The sequence below is a fragment of the Neomonachus schauinslandi genome, chromosome 12, assembly GCF_002201575.2.
Source record: "Neomonachus schauinslandi chromosome 12, ASM220157v2, whole genome shotgun sequence".
NCBI classification, from domain to species: Eukaryota; Metazoa; Chordata; class Mammalia; order Carnivora; family Phocidae; genus Neomonachus; species Neomonachus schauinslandi.
The window spans coordinates 98889479-98917006 of NC_058414.1; the positions used below are offsets into that span (position 1 = coordinate 98889479).

General features: G+C 52.9%; 1 protein-coding gene across 1 annotated transcript in view; it reads left to right on the plus strand.

Annotated features, from left to right (window-relative positions):
- The window catches only part of ZNF783 (zinc finger protein 783), a 15416-nt gene extending 452 nt beyond the window's left edge, over positions 1-14964 (plus strand). The window contains exons 2-7 of the mRNA XM_044920096.1: positions 2918-3319; positions 3403-3529; positions 3694-3822; positions 10804-10913; positions 13280-13295; positions 13983-14964. Coding sequence (XP_044776031.1) covers positions 2918-3319; positions 3403-3529; positions 3694-3822; positions 10804-10913; positions 13280-13295; positions 13983-14821 — 1623 coding nt within the window. The 3' untranslated portion in view covers positions 14822-14964. The remainder of the gene's footprint in view (positions 1-2917; positions 3320-3402; positions 3530-3693; positions 3823-10803; positions 10914-13279; positions 13296-13982) is intronic.
- Positions 14965-27528: the final 12564 nt, after the last annotated feature.

The window sequence follows — 27528 nt, forward strand, 5'->3', positions numbered from 1 at the left end:
CGGGGCCGCCGCCGCCGCCAGGGCCCGCGAGGGTCTCCTCCCCGCCGGCGTGGAGCGGCCCCGCCGCGCGGCCTCCCGGCCCGCCGCCTCCGCCCAGGCTGGCGCCTGCTGCGTCGTGCCAGCTCGGTCCGCCCCGCCACCCCGGTCTCGTGTCCGGGCCGGGCTTTCGGGCCGACCGACCGGGCGGCCCAAACGGCAGGCGGGGCGGCGGGGGCGGCGGGGCGGCCCCGACGGCGGGGGACAGGCCAGGCTTCCTAGCAACACTTCAGATGACAGGCCTTGCATTGAAACGGAGTGGCTGTTCCCCCCGGCCATTGTCTGGTTGGTGGCACGCAGGGAGGACAGGGTCGCCCAGCCCCGTGCGGTTCTGACAACCCGAGTCTGAGGCTCAGGGAAGGGACCGGCCCAAGGTCACTCACCTAGTCGAGGCCGTAGTCCGACGTCTAGGCCAGAATTTTGGAATTCCACCCCCAGAAGGTACCCAGGGTTCTACTTTTACCTAAGAGAAAGGTATGGAATGCTGTTTATGAGAGGGATGGTAGGTAGATTTTTTTTTTTAAAAATTAGTTTAGCATGTTGAATTAGATTATTTGGATTATTTTGGAATGTTGGTCGGTAATGTGCAGTATGCCCAATTCGGAGAAAAGAATCCTCTGGCTATTTTTGACACACCAGAAAATCTCTTGCGAACAGAATGCAGTAAGTGGCTTCTACTATTATTAATACCTCTTAGTGAAGTTTTTTTTTTTTAAAGATTTTATTTTTATTTATTTGAGAAAGAGAGAATGAGAGACAGCACAAGACGGAAGAGGGTCAGAGGGAGAAGCAGACGCCCTGCTGAGCAGGGAGCCCGATGCCGGACTCCATACCGGGACTCCAGGATCATGACCTGAGCTGAAGGCAGTCGTTTAACCAACTGAGCCACCCAGGCGCCACTTAGTGAAGTTTTTGAAACCTTGATTTTTGTGGATCCTTTTAAAGTAGGAGCTTCCCCTCCCTCTCCTTTCATTAATGAGTTTGGTGCTTCCCTTAGGAGTCCCTGAGTGCAAGGGAGAGAAAAGGGGTGGGAATACTGTGGTTTGTGGCCCTGTCCCCCCGGGAATACCCTCCAAGACATCTCTGTAACTGTGGTGGTGACATCACCAGCTCCCACCGAACCCGGAGCCAGTCCCTCAGAACTTTTTCTGACCATTTCTATCCACTCACTCCTTTCCCTCTACCATCTTACAGTACCCGAGAGTCAAACAGGACGGATTTGCCCCCAACTCTTTCTATACAGAATTTTTCTCCTGGAGAAGGAAGAACCACATAATTTTTTTTTTTTTAAGATTTTATTTATTTGACAGAGACACAGCAAGAGAGGGAACACAAGCAGGGGGAGTGGGAGAGGGAGAAGCAGGCTTCCCGCCGAGCAGGGAGCCCGATGCGGGGCTTGATCCCAGGACCCTGGGATCGTGACCTGAGCTGAAGGCAGACGCTTAACGACTGAGCCACCCAGGCGCCCCCACATAATTTTTTTTTTTTGCATTCCCCCATTGCACCTTTACAATGGCAGGTGGTCAGTAGTTGTTACTGAATGAAGGTTGTTTAATTGTGTGGTCATTCATTCATTCAGTAGGTATTCATTGAGCATCTGCAGTGAGAGACGCACTCTTTTAGAAGCTGGGAATACAACAGCGAATCACACACACCCTCGGGAAACTTATGTTCTGGGGGAAACAAACCAAAACCCAGGCAGATGCATGGAATCGTCCTGGATTCTTTTCTTCTTCTTTCTTTTTTAAGATTTTATTTAGGGCGCCTGGGTGGCTCAGTTGGTTAAGCGACTGCCTTTGGCTCAGGTCATGATCCTGGAGTCTTGGGATCGAGTCCCACATCGGGCTCCCTGCTCAGCAGTGAGTCTGCTTCTCCCTCTGACCCTCCCCCCTCTCATGCTCATCTCTATCTCATTCTCTCTCTCAAATAAATAAATAAAATAAAAGATTTTATTTATTTATTTGAGAGAGAGAGACAAATAGCAAGAAAGAGCACAAGCAGGGAGGAGAGGGAGAAGCAGACTCCCAGCTGAGTAGGGAGTCTGACACGGGGCTTGATCCCGGGACTCTGGGATCATGACCGGAGCCAAAGCAGACGCTTAACCAACTGAGCCACCCAGGCGCCCCCCAGCAAGGCTTTTAGCACGAGGTACTGGGACTGGGCTGTTGCACATGCTCCGGCTCATGCATCAGGCACCAGGGTGAGTTGAGGCACTCTAGAAGCTCTTTCCAAGGTGCCAAAGGACAATGGAATGAAAAAGGTGGAGAAAAAAAGCCCATGGGAACTGCTGCTTGCTGCGTCCCTGAGCCTGAACCATCAGCAGCAGCATCGTCAACATCCTTATCATCTTAGCTGAATCAACATGGGGCTTGTGTGCATTGAGTATTTACCACATGCTAGACATTGTGCTTTCAACAAAGATTGTGTCATTCATTCCCACAATCTTCTCATGTGAGTACCATTTTCTAGATGTGGAAGTGAAGTTGAAAGCTGTGTGAAAAACCTTGCCTGAAGTCAGCCATCTTGGGAGTGGCGGGGTTGCTGCTTGGACCTGGGCTCTCTGGCAGCAGATCTCATGTTCTCTGTGCTTCCAAGCCTGTCCCTTCATTTGCAGAGGAGGAGGAGACTAAGATCCAAGATGGAAGCCACCTGAGAACCACAGATGCTTTCTGTCTTTGGCCATGTGTTTCCTCCCGTTTTCCACTTGCTAATTCCTTGGTCCAGCCAGTGTTGCCTGTCCCTCACTGATGTCCCTGCCTGACTGGCCCGTAGGATCCTGGCTGGGGCTTTCCCTGGGCAGGGGTCACTGTGAGGCTTTGTGAAGTACGCATTTTGATGGTGTCATTCTGATACCATCTCCCCTTTTTCTTCTTGTGGACAGGCTCCAGAGAGGGACAAGCAGACAGAGGATGAAAGCCCTTCGACACCTTCTTTGTCACCCCCACCAGCTGCTGAGAAGAACTCCTACCTGTACTCCACGGAGATCACACTGTGGACGGTGGTGGCCGCCATCCAGGCCTTGGAGAAGAAGGTGGACTCCTGCCTGGCCCGCCTGCTTTCTCTAGAAGGGCGGACGGGGACGGCCGAGAAGAAGCTGGCGGACTGCGAGAAGACGGCCGTGGAGTTCGGGAACCAGCTGGAGGGCAAGTGGGCCGTGCTGGGGACCCTGCTGCAGGAGTACGGGCTGCTGCAGAGGCGGCTGGAGAACATGGAGAACCTGCTGAGGAACCGAAATTTCTGGATCCTGCGCCTGCCCCCGGGCAGCAAGGGGGAGGTCCCCAAGGTATCCCTCGGGCACCTGGGGTGGGACAGCCCGAGGGACTGTGCCTGTAAGTGTGTGGGTGAGCGTGCGCGACACTGTTCCAGGTGCCCGTGACCTTTGATGACGTGGCCGTGTATTTCTCTGAGCCGGAGTGGGGCAAGCTGGATAATTGGCAGAAGGAGCTCTACAAGCACGTGATGCGGGGCAACTACGAGACGCTGGTGTCCCTGGGTAAGGCTGCGTAGGTGGGGATCTGGGTCTGTGTCCGCAGATTGGCCTCCAGCAGTCTGTGTCTTTGCTTTGACTTCTGTTCTTCTCATGTCTCTCCAGCTCTGTGGGCAGCTGGGTGGCGGGTGTCCAGTCTTGACGCAGCTCCCCTTCCGTTCTGTATGCAGATTATGCCATCTCCAAACCAGACATCCTGACCCGGATGGAGAGGGGAGAGGAGCCTTGTCCTGAAGGCCCGTGGGGCCAGGAGGAGGGAAGTAAGAGGGAGGCGGCACACCCAAGGAGGCCAAGCCCTGGTGAGTGGGAGCGAGACGGGGAATGAGTGGGGCACACTGCTCTCCTGGGCTTTCCAGACGTGCTGTGAGGCGAGGAAGGGGCACAGGCCCTGAACGCGAAGTGGGGCCCACTGTGTCCTAGGCGGGCCTAGGAGCTTTTGTCTTAGAGCCGCACGGTTTCTGCTTCTGAGTGACGGGCCGGCGGTACTGGCATCGTGTGGTTGGGTGTTGTGCGGACTCCGGGACACGGCGGACGTCAAGCGCGGACTTGCTGAGTGCTGTGTAAGCGGGTGACCCTGCTCACGCAGCATATTGCTGCCTCTCTTGCTTGCCTCTCCCACCTCTGCTCCCTGATGTGAACCCGCGGCTCTAAGGCCTGTCGTGAACTGGCTTCCCTTTGTGGAAACGGCCCTCTCGGAGGAGCGGCTCCGACTTCATCCCCAGAGCTGGTGTGGTAAGGGACAGTGGTTCCGGAGTTGACAGCACATCAGAGTCGTCTGGGAGGCTTTTTTTTTTTTTAAATAAAATTTAAGAAAATAAATGGAAGTAGGGAGAAGAGTCCAGCAAACCTCCAAGTGACCGTCGCACACGTGGAGCAGTGATCAGGAGTCGCCACGTTGGCTTCCTCTGTCTCTTCTTTTCTCTGAACGTAACCGAAATACCAGTGTCACACCCAGCAGATTAATACCTCATCCCGAGTCCATGTTCTCTTTTCCCCGCCGATTATCTCAAAACTGTTCTCTGTAGGTGTTGGGTCCCCTAACGCTGGGACACCGACGTCCACCTGTTGCATTCGATTTATAAAAAGTCTGTTAAAGGGCGCCTGGGTGGCTCAGTTGGTTAAGCGACTGCCTTCGGCTCAGGTCATGATCTCGGAGTCCCGGGATCGAGTCCCGCATTGGGCTCCTTGCTTGGCAGGGAGTCTGCTTCTCCCTCTGACCCTCCCCCCTCTCATGTGCTCTCTCTCTTATTCTCTCTCAAATAAATAAATAAAATCTTTAAAAAAAAAAAAAAGTCTGTTAAAAAGCCCGTGAAAGCTTCCCCCCGTCCCGCATTTAACAGCCTTATTGTGACAGTTAACATACCAGCCAATTCCTGGATTAGAGTATACAGCTCATTGTTTTTACTCTCTTCACAGTTTGGTGACTATCACCACAATCTGAACTTTCCTCGCCCACCAAAGAGAAATCTGTACTTGTGGGCGTTAATTTCCTGTTTCCCTCCCCCTGCTCCCCGGCCCTAGGCAACTTCTCATTTCCTCTCTCTGTGTCTTAGATTTGCCTCTTCTGGGCATTTCACGGAAATAGAGTCCTACTGTGTGGGACCTTTAGTGACTGCCTTCTTTCACTGAGCGCGCGCTCCAGGCTTACCCACCTTGTGGCCTGTGTCAGGACCTCTGTGGATACACACGTTACCACATTCTCTTGCTCCGCTCCTCGGTTGATGGACCATCCTCACCTCCCCCTCTTTAGTATCATTTCTTTGTTGACATTTTAACGTCATTTATCTTTTTTTTTTTTTTAAGATTTTATTTATATCAGAGAGCGAGTGAGCACAAGCAGGGAGAGGGGCAGGTAGAGGGAGAAGCCAGCTCCCCGCTGAGCAAGGAGCCCAACATCGGGCTCGATCCCAGGACCCTGGGATCATGACCTGAGCTGAAGGCAGACGCTTAACCGACTGAGCCACCCAGGCGCCCCATAATGTCATTTATCTTTTTAAATGCCATCCTTCCCCGTATTCTGGATTTGGTGTCATTTATTGTTCTTCTGTTGCTTGCATTTCCTATAAACTGGTAGCTCAGGAGGCTTCTTTAGATCCAGTTTCAACCTTATGGGCAGCATGGCTTCAGAGGTGGTGCCGTGTACTCCCTGCCAGGCCACGGCACGAGGCGCGGAGGCTCCGTCCGCCTGCCTTCTGCTGATCCCAAGCTCGATCCTTCTGTTCTGCTCCCCGTCACCTTCTCAGTAGTCATTGCCCAGTGTTGCCCAGATTTGTTATTCCATTAGGGGTTGCAAAATAGTGAGAGTCTGTCATACGTATGCACTGCATAGCTGAAATTCTTTTATAAAGAATAATTTCCCTAATCAACTCTTAGTTTCCCTGAAATATAGTCTGTACAGAAAAGGCAGGATAGAAGCTTAATTCTTTTCCTTCATCTGTTTTCAGAGTGAAGAGTTACTGCCTTAGGAGCCTTCAAAGGTGACCAATACTTGGGCTTTTTTTTTAATTTTATTTTATTAGGTTATGTTAATCACCATACATCATTAGTTTTTGATATAGTGTTCCTTTTTTTTTTTTTTACTTTTTAATGACTTTAGAGACTGTTGAATATTTTATATATGCCAATCGTTTGCAGCCATTATTTTTTGTGCTTAAATTGTCCCATCTTTAGCTCGTGGGAGCCCTTTCAAGTTGGCTCTTAGGTCATTTTGATGTGAATTCAGTGGCTTTCAGATACCATAAAATGTTCTAGAATCATCTAGTGTATTTCCTGCCCCAGACCTAGAATGCAAATTTCTCCAAGGAGTTTTGATTCCTTTCAGTGACAAATGATATTTGGAGACCACAATATGAGTGCCAGTAGTTGCTAATTTTTGACATTACTTCTAGGTTTTTCAGAAAATATGTATTTTTTTTTTTTAGAAAATATGTGTTTTTGAAAAGGAAAAAATCATGAGCTCATAGTGATATTTCTCCTTCAAATTTAATGTTCTTTCTTCTTATACTTGAATATCACTTTCTTTTTACATGGAAATCTTAAACAATTAGACTTTTGAATGAAGGCTGAGATTTTTTGCAGTTTTTTTTTTTTTTTAAGATTTTATTTATTTGAGAGAGAGTGAGAGGGAGCACATGAGAGGGGTTAGGGTCAGAGGGAGAAGCAGACTCCCTGCCGAGCAGGGAGCCCGATGCGGGACTCGATCCCGGGACTCCAGGATCATGACCTGAGCCGAAGGCAGTCGCTTAACCAACTGAGCCACCCAGGCGCCCTGCAGTTCTTTTTGTCCTCCGAACGCATTCCATTCAGGACTTATAGACAAAGTAATGCCTTTTAAGTCACTTGTAATAATTATTTCCTCTATGGGGTTATGTCACCAACTTGATACACAGTTAAGTTCATTTATTTCTATTTATTTTTAGATTTTTTATTTTATTATTTATTTTTAAAAGATTTTATGTATTTATTTGAGAGAGAGAGAAACCACGAGTTAGGGGTAGGGGCAGAGGGAGAGGGAGAAGCATACTCCCCGCTGAGCAGAGAGCCTTACATGGGGCTTGATCTCAGGACCCCGGGATCATGACCTGAGCCAAAGGCAGACGCTTAACGACTGAGCCACCCAGGCACCCCTATTTTTAGATGTTTAGAAATGGTTCTTTTTACCTTTTCATTGAACGTTTTGAATATGTAAGGCATGTTACGTTTGCAAAGTCAAAATGGTTTAACAGGATACATTGAGGGAAGTCTTATTTCCATTCTTGTCCCCTCCTTGTCCCTATAGATAACCATTTTTATTAGTGTCTTGTTTATACTTCCGGTGTTTCCTTTCGAAAAGATCAGTAACAGATATATTTGCTTTCCCCCATCCCTGTCTTACACAATTTGTCCTGGAGATCACTTCATATGTATATATATACAGACCTTCCTTCTTTACTTTTGTGGATGCGGAATGTTCCAAGGTGTGAGATCGCAGTTTGTTTAACCAGTCCCTGCTGGTGGACACTTACGGTATTTCCAGTATTTTGCTGATATAAATATGCTGTAGAGGCTACTTTGTGCATAAGGCAGCTCATATTTTTGCCAGTGCATCTTTGGGATAGATTCCTAGAAGCTGCACTGCTGGGTCAGAGGTAAATGAACACATAAATTTTCAAGAATTTATCACCAAATAGCCCTCCATGGAGGTTGTATCATTTGCCTCTCCCTCAGTGTTGTGAAAGAGGCCCCTTCCCAGCTCCCCCAGCCCTAAGCAATGACCGGTCTTCCTGACTATACCTATACATTTGCCAGCCTGGACATCTCGTATAAATGGAATCTTATAATATGTGGTCTTTTGACTCTGGCTTCTTTCCCTTAGCATAGTGTTTTCAGGGTTCATCCATGTTGTACTGTGTATCAGTATTTCATTTCTGTTTTCTTTTTTTATCCTGGTCAAATACACATAACATAAAATTTACCATCTTAGCCATTTTTAGGTGTACTGTTTGGTGGTATTAAATACATTATAATGTGATGCAGTCCCATCAGAACTCCTTTCACCCTGTAGAGCTGAAACTCTATACTCATTAAACAGTAATCCCTCATTGTGTCCCCTGCCCCAGCCCCTGGCAACCACAGTACTACTTTCTGTCTCTATGATTTTGTCTACTCCAAGGACCTCATAGAAGTGGAATCACACAGCATTTGTCTTTTCGTGACTGGCTTTATTTCACGTAGCATGATGTCCTTAAGGTTCATCTGTGTGGTAGCGGGTATCAGAATTTCTTTCCTATTTTTAGTCTAAATAATCTGTTGTCTCTGCCTACCACATTTTGCTTATCCATTCATCTGTTGACAGACACTTGGGTTTCCATGTTTTAGCTATTGTGAATAATGCTGCTATGATCATGGATATACAAATACTTCTTGGAGACTCTGTCTTCAGTTCTTTTCAGTATATACTTAGAAGTGGAATTTCTGGGTCATATGGTAATTCTATTTTTAATTTTTTTTTAAGATTTTATTTATTTAGGGCGCCTGGGTGGCTCAGTTGGTTGAGCGACTGCCTTCGGTTCAGGTCATGATCCTGGAGTCCCGGGATCAAGTCCCGCATCGGGCTCCCTGCTCGGCAGGGAGTCTGCTTCTGCCTCTGACCCTCCCCACCTCATGCTTTCTCTCTCTCTCAAATAAATAAGTAAAAATCTTTAAAAAAAAAAAAAAAGATCTTATTTATTTATTTGAGATAGAGAGCAAGAGCAGGGGGCAGAGGGAGAAGCAGGAGAGCCAATGCAGGACTCCATCCCAGGACCCTGGGATCATGACCTGAGCTGGAGGCAGACGCTTCACCGACTGAGCCACCCAGGCACCCTCTATTTTTAATTTTTTGAGGACTGTTACACTGTTTTCTTTTCTTTTTTTTTTTTTTTTAAAGATTTATTTATTTATTTGAGACAGAGAGAGAGCATATGAGAGGGGAGAGGGTCAGAGGGAGAAGCAGGCTCCCCGCCGAGCAGGGAGCCCGATGCGGGACTCGATCCAGGGACTCCAGGATCATGACCTGAGCCGAAAGCAGTCGCTTAACCAACTGAGCCACTCAGGCACCCCTGTTACACTGTTTTCTACAGTGACTGTACCATTTTATATTCTCACCAACAGTGTGCAAGGGTTCCAGTTTCTCCACATTCTTGCCAACACTTAATATTTTCTGTTGTTTCTTTTTAATAGTAGCCATCATAATGAGCGTGAAGTGGTATCTTATAGTTTCTTTCTATGTCTAGTCTGTTGAGTGGTTTTATCAAGAAAGGGTGTTGAATTTTGTCAGATGTTTTTTCTGTATCAGTTGAGATGATCATGGGGTGTTCTCCCTTCATTCTGTTAGTATGGTGTATTCCATTGTTTTTCATATGTTGAACCAACCTTGCATTCCAGGAATACACTCCACTTGGTCATGGTGTTTAATCCTCTTTTTTTTTTTTCAAGATTTCATTTATCTATTAGAGAGAGCATGAGGGGGTGGGGTGGCAGAGGGATAGGGAGGAGCAGACTCCCCACTGAGCAAGGAGCCCAATGTGGGGCTCAATCCCTGGGATCATGACCTGAGCCGAAGGCAGAGGCATAAATGACTGAGCCACTCAGGTACCCCGGGAACAGGGTTTTTTTCTTCTTTTTTTTTTTATTAGAGAGAGAGGGGGGAGGAGAGGGAGGAGGGTCAGAGGGAGAAGCAGACTCCCTGCTGAGCGGGAAGCCTGACGTGGGAGTCGATCCTGGGACTCTGGGACTCGATCCTGGGACTCTGGGATCATGACCTGAGCCAAAGGCAGACTCCCAGCAGACTGAGCCACCCATGTACCCCAACAGTATATTTTTAATGGTACCTCTCTTACATGAGTGTGGTTGAGTATCTTTTTGTTTGTTTATGGGCCATTTAAATTTCTTATTCTGTGAACTCATTGTTCATCTCTTTTGCCCTAGGGAGCTTTTTAAAAATGTATACTAATGGGTGCCCAGGTGCCTCAGTTGGTTAAGTGTCTGACTTTGACTCAGGTCATGATCTCAGGGTCCTGGGATTGAGCCCTGTGTCAGGCTCCATGCTCAGGAGGGAGTCTGCTTCTCTCTCCCTCTCTCCCTCTGTCCCTCTGTCCTCCGACTCATGCTTGCACTTGCACACTCTCTCTCTCAAATAAATTAAATCTTTAAAAAAAAAAACAGGGGCTCCTGGGTGGCTCAGTCGGTTAAGCATCTGCCTTTGGCTCAGGTCATGATCCCGGGGCCCTGGGATCAAGCCCCATGTCAGGCTCCCTGCTCCGTGGAGAGTGTGCTTCTCCTTCTTTGCCCTTCCTCTTGCTTGTGTGTGCACGCGTGTGCACGCTCTGTCTCAAATTAATAAATCTCTAAAAATAAATAAATACAATAAAATCTTTTTCAAAAAATGCATACTTCCTAGGCCTACCCAGAACTACTAATGAGAATCTTGGGGTGCTTCCAACGGGATCCTTATACATCAGCCTGGTATAGGACTTGGGACTGGAAGGCACTGTTGTGGTGTTCTGAGCTGGGAGGCCCTAACAAACCACATCCTTGGCCGCTGTGTCATGACTTGTCTGGTACGATCAGATGTTCCTGTGCTGTACCTTTTCCTTCTTTTTTAGCCTCTAAGGATCAGTGAAGTCCACTAGCCTGTGTTTGGCCTGATGCCCCCACCGTCAGTCCCAGTGACTACAGTCAGCCCTTCCTCAGAGGCTCCTGCCCCCGGGGCGGGGGGGATCTCTGTGTTGTCCTTGGTGTCACTGAGTTGCATTTTCCAGGCCTCCCTCCACACCCAGAGCACATCCTCAGCCCCGTCAGCCCTGCCCGGGAGGAGCCAAAAGAAGGGCAGGTCCCCAAGCACCAGCAAGACTCAGAGGCAAGAGCAACTGTACCCGGAGCAACCACGGGTGAGTGAGGGCCACCGGGTAGCCGTGTGAACAGCATCTCAGCAAGGACCAGACAGGTGCTACTGAGAACGAGTGCTAAAGCGTGAGGGTGGGACAGATGGTGGGCACCAGGCTTGGCTGAGCTGGATGGGCTTCCTGGGAAGGGGACCCCTGAGACAGGCCTTAGAGGAAGGGTAGATTTGGGGTGGGAACGAAGGGCATTTTCCGCAGGAGAAAATGGTCTGAGCCAAAGTGTGGGTCCCTGAGGCCTGCTGGGGGCCAGGCCCTCTGGCCTGGCTGGAGTGAGGGGAGGGACACACAGAGGTGGGTCCTGGGCCTCCTCCGGCGTCCGACCACGGTCACGTTAACCGGACAGTCTGTTATATGTCTATAGCACGGTGCTGGCATGGGCCTTCTTCAGTAAATGTCCTCTCTCTAGAGGCCTGTGAGGGGCTCTGTGGCTTCAGTCCCCCTTCCAGTGATAACTGTCTGCGTGTGTGTAAAGGAAGTTCCTGTCCATCCTTTTACAAAAATGAAGTATAACTCAGAGGGCATTTGGCATAACACGTGGCATATAATCCAGAGTGGTGGTGTCTCCAGACTGTACCTTGCTAGCTTGGCTTCTCCTGTTCCCATGCCTCCTCCTTCCCCCTCCTTCCCGCGGGCTTGACTTTTCAGTCTGGGTTGCTTTCTCTCCAGTAATTTCTGTGACTCTCCCCCAATGAATATGAGCTCCCTGGGGGTGGAGGTGATCCTCCCTCCCTCCCCGGTGTCCCTGCTGCCCAGCCAGTGTGTAAGGAGAGAGGACCTTCTCATTGTCCCTGCTCCCCTGCAGACCTGGCACTGTGCCCCAGGGGCCTCCCCAAACCCTCTGTCCTTCGGAGGTCCATCAGGGTGACAGAGCTGTCAGCACTGGCCCAGATGGGAACTGGGGGCGTGGCCTTCACCGCTCTCCTCTCACCTCTGAAGCAGAGGCCATGGAGTGGGCAGTCCTCCAGACAGAGCCCTGGGTCCCCCTCTTCCTGGCTGGCATTCGAGCATGTCCGGGGTCTGCTCAGAGATGCTCGTGCCGTCCTGCACGAGCCCGGTGTCGGGAAAGGCCCTCACAGTGTCTCTCTCACAGGGCCTCCAGCGTCGGTTAAACGGGAGGAAGAATCTTCAGGTGGGGAGTCTCCAACCTCCCCTCCCGGGGACAGCCTGCCCGGCATGGGGCCAGGTGAGTGATGGGAGGGGACCCTTGAGTGGGCTGGGAGTTGGCGCAGTGGGCCCTGGTGAGGGGCTTCTTCCAGAGGGGTTCCTTCCTCATCCCCAGGTACTGTTGTCCTGGGGCTCTTGGGGACCCAGACCATCTAGGTCCCGGTCTTCCCCCATCACGTCTGGCCTGGTGGGAACGCCCTGCTTGAACACAAGCTGTACGCACCAGGTCTGCGGTCTGGTGACAGGCCTCACGCAACCCTGTGAAGTGGCTCAGGCGTACGACCTCCTGTGTCTTGCAGTTTGTACATGGTGTCCTACGGTTTAAATTTAGATCCCCCGCCTAGAGGCCACAAAACTCAGCTTACACCCTGATGAGCAGGAAAAAAGAAAGCAATTATCGCCCATTCTGGCTTTGGGGTGGTTTTCTGTCCTAATAGAAAGGGATCCAGTTCTCACCTGGTTCCATCCTGGTACCGGCTTTGGTGGGAGGCAGAGGTGAGATCTGGGCCCACCTTGGGGTAGTGGCATGGTGGGAGTCCAAGCTGGAGATGGGCTTCAAATGAAGAGGTCTGGGAACCTTGGCCTTCACATGGAATAGGGCCTGAGACCCACACTAATCCCTAAGTTTAGGAATACCATGGTAGCCCATTGAATGCAACGGTTTAGATGCAAAATTTAGATGATTCTTATAGACTCCTTACTGATTCTGTAGCTGGAGGACTAAATTACAAACCCGTTGGGTCATTTCCAACATAGAAATAAAAGTTCTGTCTGGAGTTATTGTGAGGGTTGCCGGTAAGCTGCACTGAGTAAGAACCCCAAGGTCTTGACATCAGGTGCTGGTCCAGAAGGTTCAGCAGTTGGCAGCAGTCTCCTGGGGTAGGATTTAAGTTCATGCTTCAGCAAGAATAGAAATTGCTGATAAGGGGCTAAAGATTTTGTTTTAATAGAGGGTAAGGTTCGTGGTCAGCCTTTGAGCAGACCTTGGGCTGCAGCAGCTGAGCTGCTGGTTACTGGGGGAGGTCAGAGAAGCCAGTAGTCAGGGCTGATTCCAGAAAAGCCCAGAGGGGAATAGCAGTTGAAGGATCTCGAAGAATGCACAGTGTTCCAGGTCGGGCCTGTGGCCGGGACCTTCCTTCCCAGCATCAGGGACCCCTGTGTTGCCTCAGAGCCCCCCTCTCCCCAATGTCCTGGCAGTTCCTATGCCTAAGTCCCACCTCAGAGTCAAGTGTGACTCACACTGAGGTCCAGCCAGGGAGCCTCGGTCCTCGTGCCTCCTGCCTGTCCCTCGAGAGCAGGTGCCAGACAGGTAGTGGATGCTCAGTGTTGATTTGTTATGTGGATGAGTAGCTCAGAGTATGGCTAAGTCACCCGCCACCTCCAGGCCTGAGGCTTCTTACCTAGTCCAGTGGCCCCAGGGCTCACTGTCATTCACTGATGGGAACTAATGTTATCAGAATTCTGGGGGATCCTGTGCGGCCAGTGTATCTCAGGGTCCAGGGTCTCCACTGCATCCTCCACCTGTTGTCTTTCACATCTGGCCTCTGACCCCCCTGGGTCCCTGGATCCTGGTTTTGCGGCTTTGTCTCCTGTCTCCAAACTTGGCCTCCAGGAATGGGCCACTGGAACATCTGGGCCACGTGACAATAAACAGACTGGATGATGTTGGGAGGCCGTGCCTGCTCGGTAGGGCTAAGTGAACGGGGTCCCTGATGTGTGCTCTGAGCACTTGCAGGAGAAAGGGCTCCACGAAAGCAGGAGCAGGGTGGGTGCAGATGTGGCTCGGGATGTGCTGGAGGCCAGGGCTGGGGGGAGTGGCCTGGGTGGGGGGCTAGTGTGGCCCACTCGAAATCAATGGAGATTCCTTTCTCCAGGTGGTGGTGGTGTGGTCATCAAGACAGAAGCCCAATCTGAGGACGAGATGATGCCTGAGCAGCTCTTCCTGGGGGAGTCCCGTAGCCAGCCCGTGTGTAGAATGCCCAAGGGGCCCAGGAGCAGGACCGCGGGCCCTGGCCGGCTTCATGCCACAGGAGTGCCACGGGTGCGGGTGGGGGACCCGCGGCCGCCAGGGGCCGTGGGGGAGCCGCCCCGCATCCTTCCTCGCCGGCGAGAGCGGACCTTCCCCTGCCCTGACTGCGGGCAGAGTTTCCGCTTGAAGATTAACCTGACCATTCACCAGCGGACCCACGTGGAGGAGGAGCACAGGGAGACTCCGGGGAGCCCGGCCCCGGGCTGGGGGGAGGCCCACCCCGCTCTGGAGCCGGGGGAGGTGGTGGTGCCGGGCCCTGTCATCCGCTGGCTCCCCGAGGAGCCCGGAGGCCACCGCTCCCTGGCAGGCCGTCCGTGCCTGGGGCGGCGGCCGGCAACCAGCAAGGTGTACCACTGCAGCGAGTGCCTGCGCTTCTTCCAGCAGCGGAAGAGCCTGCTGCTGCATCAGCGCCTGCACACGGGCACCAGCCAGGGCTGGCCGGCCTGTCCCTACTGCGGCAAGGCCTTCCGCCGGCCCTCCGACCTCTTCCGGCACCAGCGCATCCACACTGGCGAGCGGCCCTACCAGTGCCCCCAGTGCGGCCGGGCCTTCAACCGGAACCACCACCTGGCCGTGCACATGCAGACTCACGCCCGAGGCCAGGCCGGCCCGCACTTCCCTGCTTCCTCCGCCCTCCCTGGGAGCCCCCCGCTGCCCCGGCCCAGCCACAGCCAGGAGGGCTGAGCCGGCAGGAGCGTGCAGGGGTACCCTCCGGCTCTCCCGGGCACCCCCCGCAGGACTGCTGTGCACCTTCAGGCCTTTCCCCTTGTGCCTGACGCCGGTTCCTCGTTCCGGGATAACTTTGGAGAGAACTTTTTTCATTCAGATGGGAAGCAGCGGCCGTTTTGGTGACTGTGTGTGTGACCAGATGCCTCAATTTCCTCTTTCCTAAGTTTGTCACTCTTTGCCGCCTCTTCTACATTCCTGACTTAGGAAGGATCCCTTAAGGCTTAGAGGATGCCAACTTTCGGTGAGAGCAAGAGGACTGGAGATAGAGGCCCTTGCAGTAGGGGGCGATAGAGACACGGAGGGCCTGCAGTTTTGATACTGCCCACGCAGGTCACAGCAGAGTGGACAGTCTGAAGAGTAGGCACTGGAAATTTGAGTTTCCTACTGTGTTATTTTGAAACTTTTTTTTTCCTCCATACGGAGTCTTTCTAGTGCTTTTGTAAGTGTTAAGCGTGGTTGCAAAGGGGACCAGGAGCCCTGAGGGTCAGGAATTATTCTGCCACCTCCTTGTTTGTGGGGATGGTAGAGGGGCTGTCCAGATCAGCCCGGGTGTGGGAGGATGCTTGGCTGCTGCCCTGACATCAGGTGCCTTCCTGGGTATGCGTTCTTTGGCCCAGAATGATTCCCAATATGCCAACATCCGTGATTGATTTTGGTTATTAGTTGAGAGGGTGAAACTGAGGCCTGGAGTGGCTGACGCTTCCCCCAAGGTCTCAGTATTATGGGTATGCACGCTGCATGGACTGGACCCCACACAACTCCTTAGGGATGGGGGAAGACGCAGACCCAGCCCAGGAAGCTCCTCGCAGAGAGGAAGATCCCGATGTGGGTGAGGCTGTTCAGCCAAGCTGGATTCCTGAGCTACCAGGCCTGAGTTGTCGTTAAAGGAGCAGTTGGTTTTCAAGAATTTGGGGCTGGTAGCAGAGTTAGGCCAGGATTTTTTTAACCACCTCCAGCCTCATGTTCCTCACCTGTCAAAGGGGGTAATGACCCCAGTGCATCCTACCTCACCTTAGGGTTTTCAGGGTCATAAAAGATTTAGAGGCAGTGGGCCAAATAGGAAGCCTGGTTTTTGTCCTTCTTTTCTAGTTCAGGCCCCCCCCCCCTTTATCTCCCATGTTCATCTCCAGCCCTTTGCCCCAGTCAGAATCCCTCAGGAAGGACCTTTCTTTTCTAGAGTGAGTGGAAGGTCCCTTGGGTGCAGAGTGAGGAGAGACTTTCCCCTTGGGCTATATCCCCAGGGAGCCCTTTGTACTTCAGTGGAACAAATTCTTACCAAAGCAGTGAGGTTCAAACCGTAGAAGTTTGGGCAATAGCATCAGGCCCCCTGGAGAAGTCTTGATGGCAGCTAGCATCTTGTGCCTCTTAAATCACACCACTTCGGGTGCTGCCTAGAGACCAACCCTTGGTTTGGGTGATTTAAAACTGGAGTACTGGGTCCTCGGCTATTTTGATTGTCTTATTTGCCTTGGCACTATGTGAAGTGGCAAGCATTCAGACCTGCTTCCAGGTGCCTGGGTCCCTGGCTGTGCCACTTCTTGTTGCCCCTCTGACCCTCACTCCTCTCCCAAAGTCATAAACAGAGTTGGGGGCAGATGGGAACGTTACCATCATCTCTGGGGCAAGAGTGAGTATGCAAGTCGGTGAGAGTCCAGCCAAGTTCCCCTGGGCTTGGGAAGAAGAGCTGCCACCCTCCCCTGCTGTGCATTCTGCTTGTCTGCTCTGGCATCCCCAACCGTCACCAGGGGCCCCACCAGTCGGGGCTGGGCTGTCAGCAAGTGTTCAGACAGGATATGGTGCAAATGGAGCTGCTCTGAGCTTACCCCTTCGCTTTAAGAGCTAGTTTCAGGTGTTTCCTGGGGATGCCTCAAGGCTCAAAGTTCCTAGACCTTTCTAATGCTTAATGTCCTGTGTAAACGCAGGTACTCCAGCAAGTACTCCAGCAACGGCACAAGCCAGGAGTGATCGCTGGACACAGGCCGTCCCATTTCTTCCAAAGCCCTCAGTGTGCCGGGTTCCTGGTTACCAGGCCTTGTGAGTTTACCTGGCACATATGCATCGTGGTGCCGGAGCAGAGCGGTGCTCCAGAACCCTGGAGGCTAGAACCTGGTTTGGCCTTCGACTCGCTCCTAGCTCGACTCGCTCCCAGCTCTGCGTCTTGGCTTCCTCATTTGTAAACAAGGAAGGTGGGGTCCTGGTGCTAAAGGCTCTTAAGAACTGTGACGGTGGCGTCCTCTGCCTCATCGGTGCTCAATAAATATGTTGAACTGAAGGAGTGTGTGCTCATGACCTTCCTGCTCTCCGGGAGTCAGCCCTCTCGGGGAGCCCGTCCAACAGGCGGGCCCGCAGCCCCGCACAGGCCTGGGCTCCCGGGCTGCGGCGGCGCGCGAGAGCAGCCCCGACGCCAGACGCCCTCGGCCGCCGGCCCCGCCCACTCTGGGCGTCCGCTGCGGGGGCGGGGCCTCTCGCCCGACCAGTGGGAAACCGGCTCCCGGCCGCGGGAACCCGCCGCGCGCGGGCCGGGGGCGGAATTTCCAGGACTGGCCAATGAGGAACCGGCTTCGGGACGCGGGGCGGGTCCCACTCGGGGCAGAGCTGCCGCCTGACCGGGCTGCCGCGACGCCGACGCCACGTTCGCCCGCGGCGTATCCGCCGCTCCGCGCTCCTAGAGCAGGCCGGGACGTACGGCCGCTGGAGAGCGGGGGGGATAATGTCCACCGGGACGCTCGAGGCCACAGCGGCCACGGGAGCTGTCTGAGGTCAACGATACAGTACCTTCTCCTTTCTCGGCTGCAGTTTGCTAGTCTGCGGACTTAGCCGCAAGATTTCCGAGGTTCCCGCCAGCCCTGACGATTGGCCGAGCCAGCTCTGTGGGTTGGGGGAGGGGGCGGGAGGTCGGGGCGAGGGGGAGGATGGACCGTGAGCGTGTTCACTCCAGAGACCCTTCAGGGCTTTCCTTTTTTGGACCTGTCCTTCAGCCCACCCACTACGCCCCCTGCACTGACATCTTAGGGAGACCATCACCCCATTGTCACCCCCTTTTCCATACTGAGACCAGCTGCTGTTATCTTGGGAGGTTATTTTCCCGCCAACCTAGGCCCTCGCCTTCCTCCTGTGGAGCAGTCTTGCACCTGGCTGTGAGGATCCCCTAAAACTCTTCTAGGCGCAAACTCTGATTTCAGTCAGGATGCATTTAAGGGCCTGCTTGCTCTTTTCCCAAGTTCCCCAAGAAGTCCTTCCTACTGCTGGGAGGGGGTCTGTGTTATAGAGGACCTTTGGTTATGTGTGCTTCAGGCTCAGATTTGACTTAGTCTGTCCCTGGCCTGCATGACAAGAACTGTCAAGACGAGATTTTTCCACATCTCCGAAGGTAGAGGTGTCATCACCTGGTAGAAATAGCTTTTTTTTTTTAATTTATTTTTATTTTTTTTTAAGATTTTATTTATTTTTTTGACAGAGAGAGAGAGAGAGATCACAAGTAGGCAGACAGGCAGGCAGAGGGAGAGGGAGAAACAGGCTCCCCTCTGAGCAGGGAGCCTGATGCGGGCTCGATCCCAGACCGTGGGATCATGACCTGAGCCAAAGGCAGACGCTTAACTGACTGAGCCACCCAGGTGCCCCTAGAAATAGCTTTGAAATGGTTTTAGATACATCCTTGAGTGCCAGATTTGTCACAGGGCATTACAGGACTAGAAGATGTTCATCCTTAATCTGTGCAGACCAGATCTTCCTCCTCCAGGCTACACCTTGTACTGATCAGAGGCCAGACTCAGAGATGGAACAATTGCCCTGTGAGAGAAGAAAAGAAGGGACTTGGGGTGCCTGGGTGGCTCAGTCAGTTAAGCGTCTGCCTTCGGCTCAGGTCATGATCCCAGGGTCCTGGGATCGAGCCCCGCATCGGGCTCCCTGCTCGGCGGGAAGCCTGCTTCTCCTTCTCCCACTCCCCCTGCTTGTGTTCCCTCTCTCGCTGTGTCTCTCTCTGTCAAATAAATAAAATCTTAAAAAAAAAAGAAAGGAAGGGACAGGTGTCTGATGACCAGTACCTAGTATGTGTTAGACATTTTGCGAAGCGCTTTCTGGAGGAGGTATTGAGGGAACCTCAGCTGCACAGAATTGGGCTATCAGTCTTTGGTTCATAACACATTCTGATTATCGGTCCTCAGCTTTTATGTTTGTTTTAGTAATAACATGTGCCAAGGGCAGTAATACACACTGAGTGCTTTTCCACACCTTTAGTTCACTTCATCCTCACAACTACCCCCAAAACATGCAAGATTCAAATGGCAGGGGAGGTATTGAGTCAAGTTCTAGTTAAGTTCCATTTCCAGGAATGTTTCCATTATATCTCGGCTGTCCCCAGGGAGGCATTCTTGAATTTCTTATTTTATTACTTCTAGTAGTATACGATAAATTTTCCATGTCCTGGGGCAGGATATTTTTTGAAATATTTTCTTGTTCTGACTACTCTTAAGTGCTGGCTTTCAACTTTCTCTGGCTCCATTTCCTGGCAGCTAGGACCTGGCCTCCTAGTGTGAAGGGGACCCTGGGGCTGGTAAACAAGGCACCTGGGTCACAAGGCCCTAATAGGTCAGAAGGTCACGTGCCAGTGAATGTCGGGGTGGAAGGGCCTTAGAGATACCAAAGCCAGAACAACAGAACCTTACCTCTGAGTCCTGAGTAATGGGGTGGGTTTGCTCTAGAATACTCGACAACTGAAATGGCATTCTGAGTGTGCATTGGTCTCCTGGGAAGTTTTCTGGACCACTCACTTCCTCAATTCTGGGCTGTGTTCCCAGATGCAGAAAAAAAGTTTGGTTAAGTAATTGGCTAAGCTAATATCGCTATTATGTGGTAGAGCTATGATTCGAATCCATTACACTCTGTCCATTCATGATGGTAATGCTTTGTTATTCATTTTCCATTGCCCCTGGGTCTTGGTTCAAGATTCTTCCCTTGGGGGCTCTGTGGTGTCCAGTGTCCGCTGTCTTTGAAAGTCTGCCAGCAAGGGTCTATTTGGGGGTCTGACCAGTAAGGTCTTCCGGCATCCAGAACAAGTTTCCCCCATTCTAAAAGACCCTGTAGCTGGGAATGGCTCTGGTACCTCTCTCCTGGTGGTTGACTCACCTCCTTGTGTCTAGTTGCAGGAATGGCATATGGGGACTGGCCTCCCATGAGAGGCTCAGATCCAGTCTGCAGAGGTCTCTCTTCTGGCCATCTTGGACGCCATTCAGATTGTGGAAATGATGGAGTCCCAGGACAGCCAACCTCAGAGCTAGGAGAGGCGGACAGAAACAGCTGAGAAGTTGCCCAACTGCGAGAAGACGGCCGTGGAGTTCGGGAACCAGCTGGAGGGCAAGTGGGCCGTGCTGGGGACCCTGCTGCAGGAGTATGGGCTGCTGCAGAGGCAGCTGGAGAAATGGGAACTTCTGGGTCCTGAGGCTGCCACCGGGCAGCAAGGGAGAAGCCCCCAAGGTACAGGAACTTGGTGGGGGTGGAGAGGGCTTGCTTGGCTTCAGCAGGGTCCTCAGACTCCTAGTGGAGGGGGTGTCATGTCTGCCAAAACTTGACCTCTTGGCTTTTTTTTTTTTGAAGATCTTATTTATTTATTTGACAGAGAGACACAGCGAGAGAGGGAACACAAGCAGGGGGAGTGGGAGAGAGAGAGAAGCAGGCTTCCCGCAGAGCAGGGAGCCCAACGCAGGGCTCGATCCCAGGACCCTGGGATCATGACCTGAGCCGAAGGCAGACGCTTAACGACTGAGCCACCCAGACATCCCTTGGCTCTTTTTTTTTTTTTTTTTTAAGATTTATTTATTTTTTTTTTAATTTTTATTTTTTTAAAGATTTTATTTATTTGACAGAGAGGGCAAGAGAGCACAAGCAAGGGGAACGTTAGAGGGAGAGGGAGAAGCAGGCTCCCTGCCAAGCAGGGAGCCCCATGCGGGGCTCGATCCCAGGACGCTGGGATCATGACCTGAGCCGAAGGCAGACGCTTAACGATCTGAGCCACCCAGGTGCCCCATTTTTTTTAAAGATTTATTTATTTGGGGCACCTGGGTGGCTCAGTCGTTTAAGCGTCTGCCTTCGGCTCAGGTCATGATCTCAGGGTCCTGGGATCAAGTCCCGCATCGGGCTCCTGGCTCAGTGAGGAGCCTGCTTCTCTCTGTGCCTGCCACTTCCCCTGCTTGTGCGCTCTCTCTCTCTCTCTGACAAATACATAAATAAAATCTTTAAGAAAAAGATTTATTTATTTCTTTCAGAGAGAAAGAACATGGGGGTAGGTGGGGCAGAGGGAGAGAGAATCTCCAAGCAGACTCTGTGATGCCTTCTGGTCTGGGGGCAGGGAGAGGAGACTGGAGCTGGTTTTAACTGTTCTCTGAAATGGCTGTGACTTGGGGCGCCTGGGTGGCTCAGTCGTTAAGCGTCTGCCTTCAGCTCAGGTCATGATCCCAGGGTCCTGGGATCGAGCCCCACATCGGGCTCCCTGCTCTGCGGGAAGCCTGCTTCTCCCTCCCCCACTCCCCCTGCTTGTGTTCCCTCTCTCGTTGTGTCTCTCTCTGTCAAATAAATAAATAAAATCTTAAAAAAAAAAAAAAATGAAATGGCTGTGACTCACGTTGGTGTGGGGGGACCTGTACTTCCAGGTGTCTCTGACGACAGAAGATGTGGCCATGTGACTCCGAACAGGAATGGAGCAGCCTGGAAGACTGGCAGAAGGAGCTCTGCAAGCACATGAAGGGGAACCGTGAGAGTCTGGTCTCCCTGGTAAGAGGCTGGCTCCTGGGGGCTTCCAGGCCCAGAGTCCTTGGCTTTATTCCTTTATTGAATCAAAAGAGCCTCTTGGATTTGAGAACAGAAAGCACTTTGAGATCCTTTGATCAGCTGCCTTCAAGCAGGTAGAAGGTATCCTTAATTCCCATGTTTAGGTTTAATGAAATGAAATGAAATACAGGGAGGTTAAATGACTTGTCCAAGGTCTCATGGAGACTGAATTGGCAGCCGCTCCTCACTATATTGTTCTTACCGTGGTACCAGGGGCAACTCTTACACACACATCTTCTCTCACCTGCCAGCCTGTTTATCTCTGGTGAGCTGAGGCCTCCCCTAATTTATATTTGCACTTCTAGGACTCACTGAGCTGTGCTCTGCACACTGTGAGTTCTCCAGAAACTGCTGAATGAAGGATATATTGTAGGCATCTTCTTAAGGGTGCCCCAGGGCCATAAAAGGAGGTTGAGTCCTGGAACAGGAAGTTCTTCAGGCTGTGGATTAAGAGCCAGGGCGTGTGCACTTGCGTGTTTGTGTAAGACATGATTAAACAGATTTTGTAGCTGCCACACTCCTATTCCATTTCAGCTTGCACACCTGAGTTCTCCCACTGCTTTGAGGAGCTCAGCAGTCAGCTTTTTGTCCACATTCCCCAGTTGGGAGGCTGAGGCCCAGAGCAAGGTGCCTTCCTTCCTTTTGCCTGGCCACCAATTTTTCTCTTGCAGAAGATGGTCCCGGTGTGCTGCGAGGCCACGGGGTGAGGGAGGATGCCAGGCTCCGGGGAAGCAGTGGGGCATGTGGAAGGGAGGGCCGCGGGAGCCCTGCGCTGCAGGATGCACAAACTGACAACCGACCTCCATGCGTGAAAAACTCCTTCTCCCGGGCCTCAGCTTCCCCATCTGTCAAATTAGGTGGCTGGACTAGGTGACTTTGGGTTCTTCCTGCCTTTCTTGGATTCCACTTTGTCCCCTGTGGGGGCAGCAGGATGGACGCCTTCCTCCTGGCCTGGTCACCCGCACTGCCTGCCTGGGGAGCACGGGGGGCTCTGCTTCACCCCAAACTCAGTGCTGTCCTCCACACATCTCGAAGGGGGGTGGATCCTACTCTAAACACCTGGCAGGCACCCTTTCCCTTCAAGGCCTGCAGAGCCGAGCCCCATCACTGCCTTTAGGGCAGACCAGGCCCATTTCCTCCCTCGTAGACTGCGCCACCACCGGGCCCGAGCTCCAGACCCCAGTGGAGAGGGGAGGCAAGGCAGGCGGCAGGGCAGGGTGAGAGCCCCCAGAGCCTGTCCCCTCGAGATGAGTGCAGGCCCAGCCTTCCACCTTCACCTGGCAAGGGCATTCTGGTGTCAGGAGTCCCCCCATTTGGAGAAACAGAGGCAGAGAAGGGGGCAGTGAGCTGCCGTTTGGGCCAGACCCAGTGCCCCGGCGCCCCCCCCCCCACCCCGCCCGGCCCTGTGGAGGATTAGATGAATGATGAACAACAGTAGCTCAGTTGTCTTTCTCAGATGGTAGCAGTGTCTTCAACATGCAGTTTTCAAAGGCTTTTTTTTTTTTTAGGCGAGGAACCCTTTATTTGAATGACAGCTGGAAACCTGTAACACAGGGCAAAGCAGGACCACTCTGGTGGAAGCAAGGGACACGTTCTCTCAGAACACAGGTCCTGCCAAGACACCTGTTCCTTGCTTTCTAGACTCAGACATTTTATTTGGGGAGAAAGGCTTACTTTTGGAGCAAGTTCTTTGGGTGTGTGAATGCAGTCACGTTGACCTCAGAGCTGAAAGAAGGTGGGTGTTGACCAGGTGCTGAATGACGCACGGAAGACAACCAAGGCCAGGCCTAGTATAGGGGCCCCGGGCAGCAGGCTGAGGCAGCGAGCGGGAGGCTGTGGCACCGTGAGTGCTCGAAGGGCAGGAACCCAGGCAGCTGTTGCAGGGTCCCTGTGGCCACCAGGCTGGGCCCCTGCGGCAGGGGTGGCAGGACTGGGCTGTTCCTCGCCCAGGGCAGGCACCACAGTTCTGGGCCAATATGCCCCCGGGCCAGAGGCCCCCAACCCCAGCTCAGCTTTGCTGGGAAGCTGGGGTTTCCTCCTGAATTGGGCTCAGGCGAGCACTGGGAGGTGGGGGAATGAGGTCCTTAGAGGACTTGGGGTCTGTCCTGTGGCCTGAGACATCCCTGCTGTTTTCACGGTTACTTTCTTGCCTTGCATCCTCTCTGTAAGCTTTTCCAAACTCAGCAGGAGAGAGCTCTGTCCCCAGGACAGGCTTTACTCCAGGAGCTGTTTCTGCGCCCTCTGCTGCAAACACAGAGGCCCCCAGAGACTGCTTTATTTACTGGATGCTTCCACAGGCAGGCTCCTCCTCCTGGGGTCCTAGGGAAAGTGTAGATGTGGGTTCTCCTTCAGTAGGTCTGGGTGGGGTCTGGGTTTCAATCTGGATGTCCCCCTGGTGTTCCTCAGGGGACGCTGGGCAGGTTCACATTTGAGAACCAAGGTTGGCAATGTCTCTGAATAGAGACTAACCAGCCTCTACCCTCTGAAAGGGTTTGCATTTTGACTCTGCAAGTATGTTCTTACAAGAGTACATTCGCGCCATGAAACGTAGAAGGTGTAGATGAAGCTGGAGGCTTCTCTCTGTAGGCCACCCTCCCGAGGGTCCCCACGTTGTCACTGTGGCATGCGACATTTCAGGCTCCTCTCATGCATTTTCATACACGTGGGAACTGGAAAAATACAGGGTTGCAAGGACATGAATGCCATAGTGCACGTTATCATCCTGCAGCTTGTTGTTTGCACCTGACAATAAGTCTTAAGAACCTTTAGGTAAAGGTTCAGCACATTTTGATCTACTTCCCTCTCCGGGAGCCTGGGCTGACTATGGGATAGGAACTTGGTGTCCAGGACCCGGGTTCATCATGGAGCCAGCCTGGTGTGTGGGAACCAGGCACAGGGGGCTGGGCAGGCTGTCTCCCCAGCATGACCGTGATACAGGTGCCTCCAGGCACCGCAGAAAGGGACACGCTAAGCCCTCATCATCCTAGGGACAGAATCTGGCTCAGTGCTGCACAATGTGGGTAGCCCTTAGATATTAGTGGCCTGGAATGTTCTCCATTCATTCATTGATTTAACAAGAATCGTGCCTACCCTAATGGCTGAGGCAGGAAGGAGGAGCAGTGATCATTCCCTATTCTTAAGAGGGCTCTTAGAGATTGGTGCCTTTGGGGAGGTCACTTAGCCCTTGAAGGACATTGACTCATGTTCCCTATGTTATGTAGGATATATGATTGGCTGCCAGAACAGGGACTGAGAAAACACAAAACGAAGTAATGAGGGCACATGGGTGGCTCAATCAGTTAAGCGTCTGCCTTCGGCTCAGGTCATGATCCCGCGGTCCTGGGATCGAGCCCCGCATTGGGCTCCCTGCTCGGCGGGAAGCCTGCTTCTCCCTCTCCCTCTGCCCCTCCCCCTGCTTGTGCTCTCTTTCTCTCTGTTCTCTGTCAAATAAACAAATAAAATCTTAAAAAAAACCCAAACAAAATGAAGTAATGAACTAGTAGCTTCAACATGATAGTGGTGAGTGCTTGCTCTCCCCTGACAGGCTCTTGGTGGCACAGACCCAGGCTCCTTCCAGCTTGTTGCTCTACCCTTCCCAGGATGGGGCCTTGTCGCCATGGTTCTAGACGGCTTGCTACCGTCCGTCAGAGCAAGGCAAGGAGGGGCACGGTGCTCTTTCCCTTTAGGGACAGCACGTGGGTTTACTTCTTATTTAATTAATGCATATTTAGTAATTATGGTTTTTTATCAGTATTGACCCACTGAAACCTCATTACAACCTTTTGTTTACTCCTGTTATGGATCAAGAGACCAAGGTGCAGAGCGGCTGAATGAATTGTCCCATTTAACGCAGCCCTAGGAGGCAGAGCCTCTCACACCCCGTTGAAGAGAACCAGCCACACAACCACATCTGCTTGCAGGGGAGGCCTGGAAACATGGTCCTGTTTAGGTGGCCTCATGTTCAGCAAAAAAACCCCAAATGTTTTGTGACTTGAAGGCAGTCCGTGGTGCTGGAGGACAGCCTGACAGCCTCTGTCCTAGCTCACGGCCTGTCACCTGTGGGCGGAGCTCCCCCCCGGCTCTCCCACAACCTGCCAGGGCTCTTCCCACCGCGACACCTGTCTCTGACCTCGCACAGGCGCACCTGGGAGATGTTGCGGGTTCGGTTCCGACCCCCGCGGGGCAGCTAATAGTGCAATAAAGCGGGTCCCGGGAATGTTTTGGTTTCCCAGTGCGGGGGGTTACGAGCGCGCTGCTGCGGTCTGCGGGCTGTGCGGTAGCATTGCGTCCGCCACCACCACGAGCAGGCCTTCACTGGAAGAGCCCTCCCTGCGGACGGGCCACCCGCCCCCGGAGCTCTCAGCGGGGCCGTCTTCCTGCCGGTGGAGGGGGGGGCGGCGCTGGCGGCCGCTGAGCCCCCCCCCCCCCGGGTGCTGGGCGCTGGAGGCCGGCGCGGCCGCGCGGGTTCCCCGGACAACCGTGCAGTTCCCCGCACCGACGGCTCGCCCGGCAGGGCGCTTTCTCCGCGGCGGGCGCATTTCCCCCCCAGGACAGCTGCCTTCGGAATGGGAGTCGGTCCTCTCGGGCCCCGCCGCCGCCGCATCAGCTGAGCTGCTGTCACGCGCCGGATCCTTTGTCCCCCCGGGAGGGGACTCGGGAACCCCCGTGCTTGGCTCGTCCCGGAGCAGCACCTGCTCGGCCGGTCCCGTTTGCTCCTGAGCTTGCGGCACGTCGGTCCCCGCTTCAGGCCGCGCTCCTCGTTCTGTTCTCTTGCTGTTTCCACTTCCTCCACGGACATCCTGAACCTTCAATTTGTAAAAAACAAACAAACAAACAAAAAAACAATCTGGGAATCACAATAAAGCAAAGTGCAATAAAATGAGATGTGCCTATAGAGAAAATTAAAAAATATGAATACAGGCTCTCCCAGAGTCCGGAGCTTCTAGCAGCCTTGGTCCCCACCGCCCAAGTCGTCTGGGACCCCGTGAGAACAGCCAAGGAAGACAAGCACAGTGGCGAAGCATGGCATCTGTGTTGGGTAGGAGGGTGAAAGGCGGGGAAGAGCTGAACAGCTGCGGGGAAAGGGAAGGAGAAGGGCAGAGGGCGGTGTGCGGATGTGCTGGAGGGTGGAAGTTAGAGATTACCCTGAGGATGGGACACTTGTGGAGGTGGGGCAGTTTCCAGCGATAACCAGGTCCCAGCGGTGTGCTCTGTCCAAAGAGGAGTCGAGGTCAAGGCACTGAGGGACCAGGGACGGGGGAGGCTCATCAGCATGGACGCAGAGATCTCCAGGCACAGGCAGAGCATGGAGGAGCAGAGGCCTAAGATGGCAGGGCTGGTGGGGAAGCATCCTGGAGGCCGCCACAGCTGCGGCCATGAGGCCGGGAGGCAGGTTGCACAAGGGGGGTGCTCCCCCGTGTTTAAAGACAGCGGGACGGCCAGAAGGAAAACCCCAGGTGGGGGTCGTGTCCTGGGAGTGAGAGGGATGTGCAGACTGACACGTAGCTTGACACGCAGTCAGAGGAGAGGGCTGTTGATGGTAGCTGCTCAGAGCACTCCCAAGAGACTCAGGGAGATGGGAAGGAGGGAGAGGGGACTGGATCACAGAATGGCCACTGACTCCAGGGGCTTGGATGAATCAGTTGTGCATTGTTCAGTTTCGCCGGACAAGAAGACGAGTGGTCCAGGAGCAGCGAACACCCCTGCCAAGTGTGAAAGCGAATGATCTCTGCTGGGGGAGAGCGAGGGGGTGCCGCCCCTGGAGGGCTGATGGAGGCCACAGAGCTTTGGGAAGGGAGTGTAAGGTGGGACAGGGATGAAACAGATGGTGTGTCCGAGCT